This window comes from Astyanax mexicanus, chromosome 6, assembly GCF_023375975.1.
Source record: "Astyanax mexicanus isolate ESR-SI-001 chromosome 6, AstMex3_surface, whole genome shotgun sequence".
Taxonomy (NCBI): Eukaryota; Metazoa; Chordata; class Actinopteri; order Characiformes; family Acestrorhamphidae; genus Astyanax; species Astyanax mexicanus.
The window spans coordinates 56,516,746-56,532,500 of NC_064413.1; the positions used below are offsets into that span (position 1 = coordinate 56,516,746).

Consider the following 15,755-nt stretch of genomic DNA (forward strand, 5'->3'; position numbering starts at 1 on the left):
GTCTGATCAGTATGTAGCTGCTGCTCCTGACTCCCAGTCGCTGACTGAGTCAGATATCTAGCATGCCAAATATTTGCTGGGCATCTGTGACTGGTTGGCGATTAGTCAGCGATGGCTTGGCTAGTGTTTTACAGTAGTTTTACACTACGCAACTGAGCGAGTGATGAGAGATCACACACTCTCTAGAATTAACACACACACACACACACACACACACACACAGTGACTGGGCTCACCTGTCAGGTAGGTCAGGGCCTCCAGAGGAATCTGCTCGTATTCATCCAGGAACATCTGGATCTGCCGCATGCTGATCCTCAGATCCGACTCATTAAACTCATACGGGATGTTCCAGCCTGCAGACACACACACACACACACACACACACACACGCAGTAAAGCAGCTGGACACCAGGGGGCGTGGTCTGAGAGTCAGGTGTTGAGCAGGTGTGTGTTCTGACCCAGCGGGCCGAAGGTCCTCCTCTCCTGGACGAGGGCGTGGAAGAAGCAGAGTCCGAACAGGAGCTTCTGCCACGCCTCCTGCTGGGAGGAGCCAGTGAAGAAGGCGGGGTCAGATATGGGGTCGCTCAGGTACGAGCGCAGCAGATTCGCCCGCAGACCCTTCGGCGGCTCGTTCGTCATCTTCACTCCGTTCTGCAGAATACTGACCGGAAACCTGTCCGACGGGTAACTCGTCAACCACAGCCTGAGAGAGAGAGAGAGAGAGAGAGAGAGAGAGAGAGAGGGAGAGATACAGAGAGAGAGATACAGAGAGAGAGAGAGAGAGAGAGAGAGAGAGAGATACAGAGAGAGAGAGAGATACAGAGAGAGAGAGAGAGGGTGAGAGAGAGATACAGAGAGAGAAACAGAGAGAGAGATACAGAGAGAGAGAGATACAGAGAGAGAGAGAGAGAGAGAGAGAGAGAGAGAGAGAGGGAGAGATACAGAGAGAGAGATACAGAGAGAGAGAGAGAGAGAGAGAGAGAGAGAGAGATACAGAGAGAGAGAGAGATACAGAGAGAGAGAGAGAGAGAGAGAGAGGGTGAGAGAGAGATACAGAGAGAGAAACAGAGAGAGAGATACAGAGAGAGAGAGATACAGAGAGAGAGAGAGAGAGAGAGAGAGAGAGAGAGAGAGAGAGAGAGATACAGAGAGAGAGAGATACAGAGAGAGAGAGAGAGAGAGAGAGATACACAGAGAGAGAGAGAGGGAGAGATACAGAGAGAGAGAGAAGGGAGAGAGACAGACAGAAATACAAAAAAGCAAGAGAGAGAGGGAAGAGAGAGGGAGATAGAAGAGAAAGAAGGAGGGAGAGAGAGAAAAGAAAAAAAGAGAAGAGAGAAAAAGAAAAACAAAGGGGGGGGGGGAAAGATGGAGAAAAGAAAAATATACAATGAGAGACAGCAAGGAAGAGAAAGAGAGAAAGACAAAGAGAAAGAGTGAGAGAGAGAAAGGGAGGGAGAAAGAAGAGAAAGACAGAGAGAGAAAGAGAAGAGAGAGAGTGTGATAATAATAAAAGCCTCATTAAACACACTTTTAGTCCTGATTGAACAGTAATTGCCAATGATTCTAAAATCCAAAAGTTATAGAAAGGCATGAAGTGTTTCCTCAGGGAAATGCTTGGGAACACACACACACCGGTGTATAAGTTGTGAGGTGTTATCTTGTGAGTGAGACAGAACACTGGCCAGGATTCTCGAGACAAGGTCAAAAGAAAAATGACCAAAGAAAGGCATTACCGCCCACAGTGGACAGCGCAGTGAACGGTAATGATGGTGACCGGCGGCTTCTGGCTGAATCTGTATGGAGTGTGTGTGTTTTCTCACCTGAAGTCGGGGTGTGTGTTCTCAGGTGTGATGGTCTCCTCGCAGATTTTCTCCAGCGTTGGCATCCAGCTGGTTGCTAGGTGACAGTTCTGCAGGACCACCCACGTCCCGTCCCTCAGCGCCGTCTCGATCATGCGGGCGGCGATCGGACCCTGACCCTGACCCAGAGAAATCGTCTGGGTCCTTCCTCCCCCCATACCCAGATCATCCGCAAACTTCAGCAGCCCTGAGAACAGAAATATATATAATCTCAAACCAGAAACTTTCCTTTACCAGACAGAATATACCTCAATATATTCCATGCTTCATCTGCTTAATATACAGCTCAGTAAAATATGAAGAGAGCACTCCAGTTTCTGAATCAGTTTCTCTGATTTTACTATTTATAGGTTTATGTTTGAGTAAAATGAACATTGTTGTTTTATTCTATAAACTACAGACAACATTTCTCCCAAATTCCAAATAAAAATATTCTCATTTAGAGCATTTATTTGCAGAAAATGAGAAATGGCTGAAATAACAAAAAACATGCAGAACTTTCAGACCTCAAATAATGCAAAGAAAACAAGTTCATATTCATAAAGTTTTAAGAGTTCAGAAATAATCAATATTTGGTGGAATAATCCTGGTGGTTTTTAATCACAGTTTTTTTCATGCATCTTGGCATCATGTTCTCCTCCACCAGTCTTACACACTGCTTTTGGATAACTTTATGCTGCTTTACTCCTGGTGCAAAAATTTAAGCAGTTCAGTTTGGTGGTTTGATGGCTTGAGGTTTTCAATTTGGTAAAATTAAAGAAACCCATCATTTTTAAGTGCTCGGTACACACACACTGACCTGCGGTGGGGTCTGATCCGGAGGACAGTATGAAGACGAGTGGTGAGCAGCAGCTGGAGTCTCTGTAGCTTCCCGTCAGGTCGAAGGTCGGGGGTTCGATGTAGGTTCGGCCCATGTTCTCCGTGATGAACTGCTGCACAGCGGGAACCAGCTTATCAGGCCTGAAGCAGCGCAGCACCACCATGCGCTCCATACCCACCAGACTGCTCCATCTCCCCGGGAACTGCTCCTCGTGAGGACGACCCGAGTCATAAATCTCCTTCCACTGAGAGACGCTCTGCTGCACATGCTCAAACAGACCCTCCAGACCTGCCAGCTTCGAGGCTCGGACCACCTGAGACCACCAGGTAAAGAGTGAAGATCAGGGTGTGAGCTTAGATTAGTTATTTAAAATTAGAGGTAAAATAATGTGTCCCAAAGTTCTTAACCTGTTTTGAGGTAGGTAAGGTAGATCAGCAGATAGGTGGGTATATAAGTAAGTAGGTCAGTAGGTAGGTAGACAGCTAGGTATATAGGTAGGTATATAAGTAAGAAGGTCAGTAGGTAGGTGGATGATAGGTAGGTATATAGGTAGGTAGGTAGGTTGGTAGGTAGATAAGTAGATAGGTAGGTATATAGGTAGGTACATCCGTAAAAAGGTAGGTATATAGGTATGTAGGTCAGTAGGTAGGGCTGAACGATTTAGGAAAATAATCTAATTGCAATTTTTTATCTATAAATTGCGATTGCGATTTAAAATGCGATTATTTTTGTCTTCTCAAGTATTTTTCAACAACAGAAGCAATAAATCAGTCTGTTTAATAATAAACAATGTCAGATTTACTTAAAGCACAGATAACAATAAAGCAAAAAAATCTATGCTTTTCCTTTTCACCATTTGTTTTTTTTATAGAAAAATAAATAGATAAATAGCTTTTCCTTTTCACCTTTTTTTTTTTAATTAGGAAAAACAATAGATATACAAAATTTAACTTACTGCTCTCCAGCTAGTAACATCATGAAAAATTAAAGTGCAAAAAACATAAAGAGAATCTGCTTTAACCAACTCGTTATTTTCTGTATTTGAAGATGCAGCACTGGTCGTTGGCATTTTAGCCTTGCAAATACCACACAAGGCTTTGTGATGTTTTTTTAAACGCTGAAAAAGGTTTGTAGTGTTACCTCACGTCTTAGCAACAGTAGCAAGGCACGTTTAGCACAGTACCTGACGTTGAGCAGCATCTTCTTTTTTAAAGCCAAAGTAATTCTACACAACTGATGTGTTCCTTCGAGCCTGAAGCCATTGTGCAACAAGGGCGTTTTCACACCTGTAGTTCGTTTCTAATGAGTTTGTTTACTTGGGGCGTTTTCTCGCTCTGTTCGGTCTGGTTTCCCACAGGCATAAATGTAAACGCACCAAAACTGCATCAATAAACCACGCGAGCAGCCTGTGTCCTCTGATTGGTCAGAGCTGTCTGACACGGGAGTACATTAAATATAAATATACGAAACAAGTAAATACAGCGAGAAGATTTTGTGTTCCAGCGCAAATATCTGTGCTTTAACACTGAACACTGAAACGCTGCACTTTCAAACACAGTGTTTCTGCATACAGCGCAGATTTATACATAATAAACAGAGTCACGCGGCTGTGAGCAGTGAATGCAGCGCAGATTTATACATAATAAACAGAGTCACGCGGCTGTGAGCAGTGAATGCAGCGCAGATTTATACATAATAAACAGAGCAGTGAATGCAGCGCGAGCATGGACACAGTGTTTGTTCACAGCTGTGGTAATTAGCGTTATCTGGCTAATATATCAGTTTAAACTGTGCTTGCTTTATCAGCAGTTTAGCTCAAATAAATGGCTTATATTTAATAGCTGGATCCAAACGAGACCGGATCACGTTCTCACCACAAGCGAACCGCTCCAGAGTTCGTTTGGTACCGGACCGAGACCACCTCCTCTAGCTGGTCTCGGTCCGGTTCTTTTGATCCGCACCCCAGTGCGATTACTGTTTTCCACCTGCTCAATGGAACCGCACTAAAGTTACAAACGGACCAGAGTTCGTTTTAACCGGACCAAATAGTGCTGGTGTGAAAACGCCCTAAAGTGCGCTGTGTTGGCTTCACTTCTCCACCTCCCTGCCTTCTGCTCGGGTATGCTCCGCTCGTCCTCGGCTTGGCTCGCTCCCAAGTCACGTGACCAGTCAAATCGCAGCCAGTGCGGTTAGAGAATCGATATTTAAAATATCGCGAGATTATCGCAAATGCGATTAATCGTTCAGCCCTATCAGTAGGTAGGTATATAGGTAGGTTGGTAGTTGGGTAAGTAGGTAGGTAGGTAGATAAGTAGGTAGGTAGGTAGGTACATAGGTAGGTAGGTCAGTAGGTAGGTAGATAAGTAGGTAGGTAGGTATATAGGTAGGTTGGTAGATAGGTTGGTTGGTAGATAAGTAGGTAGGTAGGTAGATAAATAGGTAGGTAGGTATATAGGTAGGTAGATAGGTAGGTATATAGGTAGGTACATAGGTAGGTAGGTCAGTAGGTAGGTAGGTAGGTAGATAAGTAGGTAGGTAGGTAGATAGGTCAGTAGGTAGGTAGATAAGTAGGTAGGTAGGTATATAGGTAGGTAGATAGGTAGGTAGGTCAGTAGGTAGGTAGGTAGGTAGAAAAGTAGGTAGGTATATAGGTAGATTGGTCAGTAGGTAGGTAGGTAGGTAGGTAGATAAGTAGGTAGGTAGGTATATAGGTGGGTAGATAGGTCAGTAGGTAGGTTGGTAGGTAGATAAGTAGATAGGTAGGTGAGTAGGTAGGTAGGTAGGTAGGTCGGTAGGTAGGTAGATAAGTAGGTAGGTAGGTATATAGGTAGGTAGGTCAGTAGGTAGGTTGGTAGGTAGATAAGTAGATAGGTAGGTATATAGGTAGGTAGGTAGGTATGTAGGTAGACAGATATGTAGGTAGGTGGGTTGACAGGTAGATATTTGAACAGTGACACAGTGTTCATGATTTGGGCTCTGCATGCCACCACAATAAATTTGAAATAAAACAAATGAGATTCAGTGTGTGGACATAATAAAGATTGAATTCAGGGTCTGAACAATAATATTCTATGAAGTGTTTAGAAATTACAACCACTTTGCAATAATAAAAGAGGAAACAGTGTGTTTGTGGTCATGTTTTTATGAATTCTAGACTTCAGGCAATCTACAAACAATTCTTAACAACATGTTAAAAATTATAATTTTATTTATGGTAAAGTTCATTTGAGCCACTGAAATGAGAAAGCTTTGATAAATGGTTGTATTTCTTTAACACTTTATAGACTATTTTATATGTTAAACCCCTTAAATTAAACCTGAATGTGTACACTTTAATTACATTTCAGTTGTGATGGCACTGTCCAAATATAATATATAGGCCTAACTGTAGATAAATAAATATTATTATTATATTCCCAAAAGTAACAATAAGCTACCGTGCACTAAAGTAAATGCAGTTACTTCACCTCGGCCCACGCCTTGTCCGACAGCCACTCGGGGGCGGGGTTTGGGTGCGGATTTTCGAGGGCGACGCCCCCCGTCAGCAGGAAGCGCCAGACGAGGTCGTTGACCTGACCTTTGCCCTGCATGATGCCGACGGTGAGGAGCAGCGAGAACAGCAGCTTGTCCTTCTCGAACAGCGAGCGGCAGACGTTCCTGTAGACGCTGACGGTGAAGTGCTGCAGGACGCTGGAGATGCGGGTGGGCAGGTGCTCGCTGGGCGGGCTCTGGGCGATGGACTGCAGGTACAGGTTGATGAACCAGGTGAGAGAGTACTGGTACATGGGCTCGATGTTGGCCAGGTCTGATATGCAGAAGAACAGGATGGAGGAGTGCTCGGCTACGGGTCGGTACCCCATCCGCGTCTCGTCAATCTCCTGCTCCGTCAGACTCGCCACCTTCTGCTTCTCAGAGATCTCCTCCGACAGGACTTTAGAGGAGGACAGGACTTTGATTGCGGTCTCGTCTTCCAGGATGTTCCCCTGAGACGAGGACAGCACCTCCAGGATCTTGTCCTCGATCTCCTTCAGCTGCTTGTTGTTGGCGGCGCTCTCCAGGATCAGCTGGTTCTTCTTCTCCTCCAGTTCCGGCTTCTCCTTGGCGGCGACGATCCCGAGCAGCTGGTCCTGCAGACCCAGCGGGGTGATCATGAAGTTCAGCAGACATACCTTCACCGCCACCTCCGGCAGGTAGTGAGGGTTCCTCAGGCCAGTGGTCATGTAGAAGCGGAAGTCTTTGGAATACTCTATGATGTTCTCGCCCAGCTTCATGTACTCCACGCCCTGCTGTTTGAAGGTCTGCTTCAGGAGAACCGGCTCCAGAACGGCATCCAGCTCCTCGCCGACGTTCTCCAGAAGAACCGGCGTTCCGAACTGGATGGCGTTCTCCAGGGTACGGACGTAGTTGCTGTTGGAGAGCTTGATGACGGACAGCTTGTTGGCTTTCTCCATGTTCTTGATCCACTTGTTGGCTTGACCCTGTGGAGGGAAGGTTCAGGCTTAGATAATTCAAACTAAATCTGGTTTAAAATGCAATTAATTATAATCAGATTTGAGAAGTTAAGATGAGTCCTGGTCTGGATGCTCAAATTGGAATTTTACCATGTCTTAACTCAACAAATAACACTAATGGGGTACAACAAAATATTGATATAGCAAAATATCGCATTGTTCATCAAATATGGATATTAATATTGAAACATAGATGCTCTAAACTCCCTAAAGACTCTATTACAGGGGTCTGCAATTAAGTTTGACCAAGGGCCAGATACTTTCCAAGCCATTACATTACGTGGCCACAAAAAAAATCTGTTTTGAAAAATGAAGTGTAATGGGATGGAGTGCTGCTACAGACTAGTAACTCTCCAGCCCAGAGGGTTGTTGAACCCAATTGCAGAACAGTTGGTCTCAAAGCAGGTAAACCCAAGAAGAAAGGAATATAAAATTTAAAAAACACACACTGCTCCTCACGCGGGATCAAACCCGTGTCGTCAGGGTCCCGCTCCAATACACTACCGCTGCCCCGGCTAATGAATTGGGACACGGCCGGGAAAAAAACGCCCTTATAAGGAGATAGGGAGCCCGAGAACGGGTGAAAAAACAAGAATGGGTGGAAACTAAAACTAAAGTCACACCGAGCACGACAGAGAGAGAGAAAGACAGGGGAGGTGTGTAAACAAAAGCTCACCAGAAGAGCATTTTATTTATTTTTTTTTTTTTCATTATTGTTAATTATAGTTCAAATAACCTCACAGGCCAGATGTTTTATGCTTGCAGCCCACATTACTAAAGTTACTACTTCATTACTCCACATGGTGGAGCTATAATTTAATGAACAGGGTTAATAAACCTGCTGTGAAAAATATTGATTGTTAAACTGACACCAATAAATCCGTAATTCTTGGTATTTGATATTTAGGAGTATTTTATCCTCTTCAGTAACACAGGTGCTCTAAAGTATTGTAGATAACTGTCCTGTGATATTGAGTTTTGCTGAATCACAGTACCGAGATATCATTTTTACCGTTACATATCGTGATATTACTGTATCATGACATGCCCTGTAATTCCTACAATCTTTCACCTAGAGCATGGTCAACTGTGCTCTCTCTGACTCTCGGATGCTGATTTCAACTAACATAATCTGGGATTCGAACCAGCGATCTTCAGATTATGGTGACAGTGCCTTAGATTGATGTTCCAGATTTAAGATTTAAGATTTACAGAATTTATCTGATGCTCTTATCCAGAAAAACTTACAAGGTTATTTCTATTTTACAGAGTTGGGCCAGTGTAGTGTAGTGGAGTTAGGAGTCTTGCGCAAAGTCTTGCCCAGTCACCCAGAGCAGGAATTGAACCGCAGTAGCTCACTGGCAGGTAGTGTGGTCCACTCAAATCCCAGAAGAACCCCATTTAAAACCCTACCTGTGGGTCAATTATAAGAGGCCAGCGTCGAGAGTTGGAGACGATGATGCCATTGTCGGTGGAGAAGGAGTCCACAGGTAACCCAGCGATCTGCCACGCCCGGATCAGCACCGGGTTCCCGAGGGTGGTGCTGAGAGTGAAGTCATCAGAGCAGGGTACCTTCTTCTGCTTGCAGAGCTCGTGCCACGCCCGCTGGCACTCCACCCTGAAATCCACGGTGAACGCCCCCAGGTAGGACACGGTGCCCGAGGACAGCAGGACGTCTCCCGTCAGGTTGGTGTACCTGATTCCCAGCAGCCTGGCCGCCTCCGTCCACCTGTCCTTCTCACCTCCGAGCCCACCAATCAGCTTCTCCGCTCGGATCAGCTTCTGGGAGCACAGCTGGATGTTGTCCTCCAGGTCCTTCTTCTTCTGGATCATGGCTGAGAGACTATCATTGAGGGACTGCAGTCGGTCCTGGACTTCTTTCAGTTCGCCTCGCTTCACCTCCAGCTTCTGCATCTGCACCGCCTCCTCCTTCTCCGCCTCCTTCAGGCTCTCCTTCTTCGGGGCCACCACCTTCGCCACGCGCTCGTACACCTCCATGGCTCGGACCCATTTACAGAGCCCCTCACAGGCGGACGAGACGTTTTTAATGAGCGACGGCTTGAACTCCGGGTGCTCGATGAACTTGTCGCGGATCTTCTTGATGTTGGCGGCTGGAATATTGTCCTTATCAAAGGTTTTTAGACTGGAAAGGAACTTCATGTCTCCTAGAAGCTTCTTAGAAGGACCCCAGTAATCTTCAATCATCTTACCTGTGTAAAAACAAACGAAAACACTTTCAGACCTCTGGGTCATTTTTTGTCAACCAAATCTAAAGGACTCCCCCTCATCACTAGGACGGTAAAGATTAGCACGCCCTTCTTCCAATACATGCAAAGTCTGACTCCGCCTCCTTTCCAACTGCCGCTGATCTAGCATCACTGTTTCAGTGCTGACTAGTGATGTAACAATTAATCAATCTTATATCGAAATATTATAATTCTTTTTTTTTTGTAAAACTACCTAAATCATTTCGTATAACTAGAGAACTGTGTGTTGCTGTCTCTCACCCGAGCCCCCGGGGTCCGGTTTCCTCTCGGGCTGGATGCCCTTCATCACACAGATGGACTCCATCACCAGTTTGACGGGTCCGGGAGGATTCTGCATGGATTTCACCACTGTGATGTCGGCTGGTTTCAGTGTGTCCAGAGCTGAGAGTGCAGCTTCCAGCGCTGGCATCGCCTCCGCAAGATCCCCCTCACACTCGTCCTGCCAATCAATCAGCAAATTCATTAATCAATTAATTAAGCAATCAACCAATCAATCAATCAAGCAATGAACCAACCAACCAACAAACCAATCAACCATCCATCCAACTAACCAATCAACCACTCAATGAAGCAACCAACCAATCAATCAAATAATCTATAAACCGATCAACCAATCAACTAACCAACCAATCAATCGATCAATTATTCAACCAACCAATCAACCAATCAATTAATCAAATAATCAACTAATCAACAAACCACTCAATCAACCTCTCAACCAATTAACCAATCAATTAGCAAATCAATCAATCAAGCATCCAATCAATCAATCCAATCAATCGAGCAATCAAATCAAGCAATCAATGAACCACTCAACCAACCAACCAATCACCCCCTTAATCAACCAACCAATCAACCACTCAACCAACCCATCAACCACTCAATCAATCAACCACTCAATCAATCAACCAATCAATCACTCAATCAACCAACCAATCAACCAACCAACCAATCAATAAATCAATCAATTGAATCAATAAACTAATCAACCAACCAAATAACCAATCAATCGACCAATCAATAATCAACCAACCAATCAAATAATCAATCAACCAACCAATCAACCACTCATTGTTACCAGGCCTGTGTTCACATATGCGGTAAGAGTGTTTCCAGGTACCTTAATAGCTTTAGCAGCTGCTGCCGCCTCATTGGCTACTTTCTCATCAGCAGCGACGAGTTCTTTCTTAGCGTCCACCTCCACCGTCTCTCTCTCAATCTGCAGCATCATCTCATCCGTCTCAGAGGAGGTTCTGATCAACTCCGGCTGCAGAGCCGTCAGCTCCTTCTGCATCACTGCTACCTGAACATACCACACACAATGTTATTAAACAATGAACCTGTTTGATGCTGATTGGCTGAGAGGTTAGGTGTCAGCGATCAGGTACTGTCCTGCATCGTCCTGCGTCTGGATCAGCGTTCAGGCGTCTCACCTGAGAAGCAGCGAAGTGCAGTTTCTCCAGGCCGATCAGGTAGCGGCTCCTGAAGGTGTGGATCTCGGCGCGTTTGGAGGTGAGCAGGGTTTTGTAGGTGAGGATCAGCTCCAGGTAGGAGGTGGGGGTGACGTAGTTATACCTGCGCAGCTGAGAGTAATAACGCTCCGACAGCTTCTGAGCACTCTCCTGAAACACCTTACACATCTCCACCACCCTGAGAGACACAGAGAGAGAGAGAGAGAGAGCGCTGTCCTTAGCGGCTAATGCTAATGCTGCTGCACCTAGCCTTAGTGCTGGAGAAACTTCACCAAGAACTCACCCTTATTTGGGAAGCGGTTCTTTCCCTTACCCAAATAAACAGGAGAAAATCTGTGTGAATTAACATCCAGCACTCGATTCACTTTAAAATAAAATGTTTTTTTTTTTTAAAGATTTACAGTTTTATTTAGAAGGGAAGCATAGTGACACCCTTGCTCACTTCAAAGTAGGCATCCTAACTAGTGTCTCTTAATGCGTCTTATAGTCTGGTGCACCTTGACTGAAGGTCCAAACCATTATTAGATAGGAGGTTTAGAAGGATGTATTGAGAACGTCGACCATCCGAATCTTGCAGCGAAATTTGAACATGATTTTGAGGGCACTATAAACTCCCATAATGTATCATGATTCATAGTGAACATTGCTGCATACCACATGAGCTAAATGTGTCCCAAAATGCATTGCGATTCTCGCTACTTAACAACAGACAGCTGAACAAACAGAGCAGATGGTGAGCCACTAGGGATACCAGGTTTTTAAATTGGAATTAAGGTAAAACCAACATAAACAGAGAAAAGCACCCAAATCGATACATGCAGCATGTTCAGCTAGATTACAGGGTAGAGGTCTGCAGAGGGACTGCTTTTTTAAATCTGCTCCTGCGTGTTTTAGTCCTGTTTCTGCGCGCTCCCACCATAAATTTGTTTAATTTGCTGCTGTAAATTTACTTACGTAATTATTAAAACAGTAAAATAGTCTCATTTCTTACCACAGTCCAAACACATGCTGTCAGGTGAATTGGATATACTGAAATTGATTCTTTGGGGTTTGTGTGTGTGTGTCTGTCCATCCTCTGCTCTGATATTTATTAGTAATATATTGAGGCTTTTTGTGTCTTTTTCTTTGCAGTTTTGCTTGAGTTCCAGCCGTGTGTCTGTTTTACTCATGAAGTTCATTTTAGAATGACATTTCTTTGAGTTATTTTCAGTGCTGAACTCATTAATCAAGATTTAAGCACTGATTCCAGCCAGATGTGCAGTGGGAGTGTAGACCTCTATTACAGGGTTTACTCCATGGTGTGTATCTTTAATAGCTGAGGTTCTCACTCTGATCTGAGGTGATCCTCCAGCTCCACCTCCTCCAGGAACTTGTTGGCCACCATCTCCAGAGCGTCGGTGGGCCAGGCCTGGAACCAGTCGATGGTGCAGCAGTTAATCAGAGACGGGAACATCCGGAGACGATTCCTGAACGAGTCCCCGATCGGACTCATCGCTGTGAACACACACACACACACACACACACACACACACACACACACACACACACAGAGAGAGACCTGCCTCCTTCAGAAGTGTTTTTGCAATAGTTTTAGTATTACCATCTGCAGTTCAATATTATATAAGACCAATTGGTACTTTTGTCAGTGTGGGCAGTGTGCCAAGTCCTGCTGGAAAATGAAATCCACACCTCCATAAAAGTTATCAGAGCGGAGGGAAGAATGAAGTGCTGTAAGATTATTTTTGTAAAATGTAAGAGATGAGGATTTCATTTTCCAGCAGGACTTGGCACACTGCCCACACTGCCAATTGTACCAATTGGTCTTATTATATAATATTCTAATTTTCTGAGACTCTGATTTTTGGGTTTTCATTGGCTGTAAACCATAATCATTAACAATAAAAGAAATAAACACTTAAAATAGATCACTCTTTGTTTAATACATCTATATAATGTATCGTCGCTGTCCAATGAAAAACACTTATCTCCATTTTTGTCGATTTTAAGGTTACTACATAATTTGAATAGAAAAAAAATGTTTCAAAATGTCCTTGTTATGGGTGGCACGGTGGCTCAGTGGTTAGCACGTTCACCTCCCAGCACTGGGGTCTTGGGTTCAAGTCCCTATCTGGGTGGAGTTTCAATGTTCTCCCCATGTCTGTGTGGGATTCCTCCCACAGTCCAAAAACACGGAGATCAGGTAAATATGGAGCTAAATTAGTGCCAAAACTACGCAAATAAAGAAAACGTATTCTGTAAATATGATACTACTTGCAAACAAACACAACGCGTTTTACAAATACAAAACTCCACTATCTAACACACACGGTGTGTTTTACAAACACAAAACCTGATGGTTGTAAATATATATGTAAACTTCAAATAAATACACAGCTGTTGTCTAATACATTGCTCTTTACAAACAAATATAACACGTTTTACAAATGCAAAAAGCAATAAATAAAACAAGTAAAACATTATTTTCAAACATTACCGTGTCATGACTCACGAACACGCACAGCCCATTTGTAAATCACGTGACTTTTGGCACAGTTTTAGCAGAGTCGCAAACTCGTGTTGAGATTTTCTCACAAATGCACCCAACCCTCTTACAAATGCATCGCCCCAGAACAGCAGGTGGCGCTGTGGGACACTTTACGAGAGGTGGCTGCACAGCAAAGCAAGCTCTCCTATCCAGCGCTCCCCAGAGCATTAATTTACACTGATTAAGGTGTTTAATACATCTTTAATAATCACAACTCTACCATTTTATACCCGATTTACACACGGTTTGGTTTGTTACAAACAGCAGAGATGTAATTATGATATAGGACGCTGTTACACATCACAAATATGAGCTTTCATGCTGAAATACTTTGTATTATGCTCTTTAAAAAAGAAAGAAAATAATATTAATTGATGTTTAAATTGTAATATAGATAGATAGATAGATAGATAGATTTGAGGTCCAATAGCTTTGCATCTTTTTTGTTATTTCAGCCATTTCTCATTTTCTGCAAATAAATGCTGCAAATTTACTGACAATATGCTGAAATACTTTGTATTATGCTCTATCTATCTATCTATCTATCTATCTATCTATCTATCTATCTATCTATATAATTTAAACACCAATTAATATTTTTTTCTTTCTTTTTTAAAGAGCATAATACAAAGTATTTCAGCATGAAAGCTCATATTTGTGATGTGTAACAGCGTCCTATATCATAATTACATCTCTGCTGTTTGTAACAAACCAAACCGTGTGTAAATCGGGTATAAAATGGTAGAGTTGTGATTATTAAAGGTGTATTAAACACCTTAATCAGTGTAAATTAATGCTGGGGAGCGCTGGATAGGAGAGCTTGCTTTGCTGTGCAGCCACCTCTCGTAAAGTGTCCCACAGCGCCACCTGCTGTTCTGGGGCGATGCATTTGTACGAGGGTTGGGTGTATTTGTGAGAAAATCTCAACACGAGTTTGCGACTCTGCTAAAACTGTGCCAAAAGTCACGTGATTTACAAATGGGCTGTGCGTGTTCGTGAATCATGACACGGTAATGTTTGAAAATCATGTTCTACTTGTTATTTATTGCTTTTTGCATTTGTAAAACCTGTTATATTTGTTTGTAAAGAGCAATGTATTAGACAACAGCTGTGTATTTATTTGAAGTTTACATATATATTTACAACCATCAGGTTTTGTGTTTGTAAAACACACCGTGTGTGTTAGAGAGTCGAGTTTTGTATTTGTAAAACGCGTTGTGTTTGTTTGCAAGTAGTATCATATTTACAGAATATGTTTTCTTTATTTGCGTAGTTTTGGCACTAATTTAGCTCCATAGGTAAATTGGATATTTTAAATTACCCAGACAATTGATCTCTGTACTCTGTTCTGGGTAAATGCTGTAGTGCTGGCTGCAGTCCTCCACCAGGTGGATGGATGTTTCTGGTTGAGAGTACGCTGTGCGCTATTGGCTGCCGCTTCTCTCCGGTGTGTGGATGAGTGTTGATGTGTAATGTGCTTGTGTGTAAAACGTGTTAATTGTAAAACGTCCTTGTGTTTTTAGAAAAGCGCTATATAAGTTGAACTTTATTTATCAACTGTGCCAAAATTTCTTTATACATAAACCAATGGAAACTATTCCAAATGACCTTGAATAAACTCTTTTTACATTGACTTCCATTGAAAGTTTACAAGGTTTTTTCTCTCTCCTGTAAAGTTGCTGTTTTAGAGATAAGTGTTTTTCAGTGGACAGTTTTACATTTTCAACTGAATTTACTGAAATAAAGTTTAAACTTTTCAATGATATACTCATTTTTAGAGATTTTGGCACTAGTGTATCCTGTATGTATAAATATTTATATATATATAATGTACCCAGTACGATATGGAGGTTGGCTCTGACTCTGTCGATGAAGAAGTTGTACATGCTCAGCGGCGTGGCGTCTATCTTCCTCCCCTCCACGCGGGCGACGCTCTGCATCTTCTCGATGATGTCGGCGCGCTCGTCGGCGGGGAAGATGTTGGGGACGTCTCCGGTGTTCAGCAGCATGTTGATGTCCTCCACGAACGCCTCGTCTTTGATCTGTCCGTCGCTGAACAGGAAGGTGGTCCTCTTTCCCTCTGCTCCGGCCTTCAGCATCACCCGCTTCAGGTCGTCCCTCCAGTCGGACGTCCCGTAGCTCTTGGTCAGCTCGATCTGGAACAGCTGGTAGTCGCTGATGAAGGTGGCCAGCTTGGTGGCGCTCTGCCGCCCGGAGCCGCCGATGCCCACCAGCAGCAGGTGGCCGTTGTCCTGCTTGAGGACGCGGCAGATGCGCG

General features: G+C 43.6%; 1 protein-coding gene across 1 annotated transcript in view; it reads right to left on the minus strand.

The window, feature by feature from the left end:
- The window catches only part of dnah3 (dynein axonemal heavy chain 3), an 80,567-nt gene that overhangs the window by 6,150 nt on the left and 58,662 nt on the right, over positions 1 to 15,755 (minus strand). The window contains exons 47-57 of the mRNA XM_049480297.1: positions 15,312 to 15,755; positions 12,261 to 12,426; positions 10,894 to 11,110; positions 10,581 to 10,763; positions 9,701 to 9,899; positions 8,607 to 9,403; positions 6,150 to 7,160; positions 2,662 to 2,995; positions 1,824 to 2,049; positions 459 to 703; positions 237 to 353 (exon numbers count right to left, since the gene is read on the minus strand). The exon at positions 15,312 to 15,755 is cut by the window's right edge and continues 229 nt beyond it. Coding sequence (XP_049336254.1) covers positions 237 to 353; positions 459 to 703; positions 1,824 to 2,049; positions 2,662 to 2,995; positions 6,150 to 7,160; positions 8,607 to 9,403; positions 9,701 to 9,899; positions 10,581 to 10,763; positions 10,894 to 11,110; positions 12,261 to 12,426; positions 15,312 to 15,755 — 3,939 coding nt within the window. The remainder of the gene's footprint in view (positions 1 to 236; positions 354 to 458; positions 704 to 1,823; positions 2,050 to 2,661; positions 2,996 to 6,149; positions 7,161 to 8,606; positions 9,404 to 9,700; positions 9,900 to 10,580; positions 10,764 to 10,893; positions 11,111 to 12,260; positions 12,427 to 15,311) is intronic.